General features: G+C 67.1%; 1 protein-coding gene across 1 annotated transcript in view; it reads right to left on the bottom strand.

Moving 5' to 3' along the window:
• Nucleotides 1-1,396, bottom strand: part of DGKQ (diacylglycerol kinase theta) — a gene marked incomplete at its 5' end in the record, with an annotated part of 10,967 nt that extends 9,571 nt beyond the window's left edge. Inside the window, one exon of the mRNA XM_015568926.1 lies at nucleotides 1,354-1,396. Coding sequence (XP_015424412.1) covers nucleotides 1,354-1,396 — 43 coding nt within the window. The remainder of the gene's footprint in view (nucleotides 1-1,353) is intronic.
• Between the last annotated feature and the right edge of the window lie 5 nt (nucleotides 1,397-1,401).

The following is a 1,401-nucleotide window of genomic DNA, read 5'->3' as shown; positions in this document are numbered from 1 at the left end:
ATGGGATGGACAAGGCTGCAGGGCCTGGGAAGGGGCAGGTGGCAGAGGGACAACTGTCCAACACAGCCTTGAAGAAAACTGCCCACAGGGCCATGGGGCAGCCCCATCCCACCCATTCCTTGGAGGGAGGCAGACAAGCTCCTGACAGGAGCAGCCCCGAGGCCTTGCTTCACAGAAAATTCCAGAAGCAGCCTGGGCTCAGGTGGGAGACGTGGAGAAGCACAGGGCTGAGCAGTGGGCTCCCCACCAGCTTCCCCTCCCGGCACTCGGACCAGCTGCCACAGACAGTGCTGTGGGCAGGCGGCGCCCACTTCCTCCTCTGGCCCCCGAAGATAGCGCCCATCACCCCACCCACAAGTCCCTGTGCTCCTGGCGGGGGGCGGGGGGCTTCCTCCTGCATCCATGTCAGGCCTCTACTTGCCAGATCACCAGCCCCTTCTCCACTCAGCTGCCCAGTGGGAGCCTCACATCACTCCCCCCCTCCTCTCCCAATGAGCTGCTGTGCCCTCAGTCCTGGAGCCCTGCTTTCAGCTCTCACTTTTTGGGGGGCCCTACCTTCACCTCTCACCTATTGGAGGCGCTGAGTCTAGCCTCAGGCTGGAGCTGAGTGGCCTGCACAAACACACCTCACCTTAGGAGGGCCTCCTTGGAACGCTCAGAAGGGAGGCAGCACAGTGCAATGTTTCTGATATGACAGAGAAGCCAGGGGTAACCACCCCCGTGCCAGCTTGCCAGGCCACCGGGGGCAGCCCCCGGGGGAGGGGGGGTCAGGACAACCATGCTACGTCCCTGGCAGAAGGCATCCTGTGCGAGGAGCCAAGGCTCTACAGACCCCTGCCTAGTGCCCTCTGTCCCCGTCACCCCGCCACCTGCCCCGTGGCCTGAGGAAGGGGGCAGGCCCTGGAAGCACACCCCCCCTGCTGCCCAGGAGCCAGAGGAGGGAGGGCCCTTTCACCCAGACGCTTGGCAGCCGGATGGGGCCCGTCCGGGCATGCCGCAGGTGGGACAGCAGCCTGGGAGGGCTGTCCTGGAGCCAAACCTGAGCAGCAGGCAGGCAGTGCCTGGGGCGGAGGGACCAGCACAGAGCCCAGGAGCCAGAGCCCCGGTGGCCCCCCGGGGGGAGTGGGCTGCGCAGGGTGCGCTGGCCTCGCCCCCATCACTGCACCAGCCCTCGCTCACCCTGCCCAGGCGGGGCCCCCACTCTCTTCCCCCACCGGATCCTGACCCAGGTGAGGATGTCAGGGAGTCCTGTCGGAGGGGCGCAGGTACGGACGCCCCCAAACCCCAGCAGAGCTCCTGGGGCTGCGGGTGCGGGTGCGGATGCGGCGGCGGCGGCTGGGTCGGGGCGCTCACCGTCGCACAGGAAGCCGGCAAGCCCCCAGATGAAGTCGGAGCAGAGGT

Source organism: Myotis davidii, unplaced genomic scaffold, assembly GCF_000327345.1.
Source record: "Myotis davidii unplaced genomic scaffold, ASM32734v1 scaffold665, whole genome shotgun sequence".
NCBI lineage: Eukaryota > Metazoa > Chordata > Mammalia > Chiroptera > Vespertilionidae > Myotis > Myotis davidii.
This window is presented reverse-complemented; position numbering and strand designations above follow the sequence as displayed.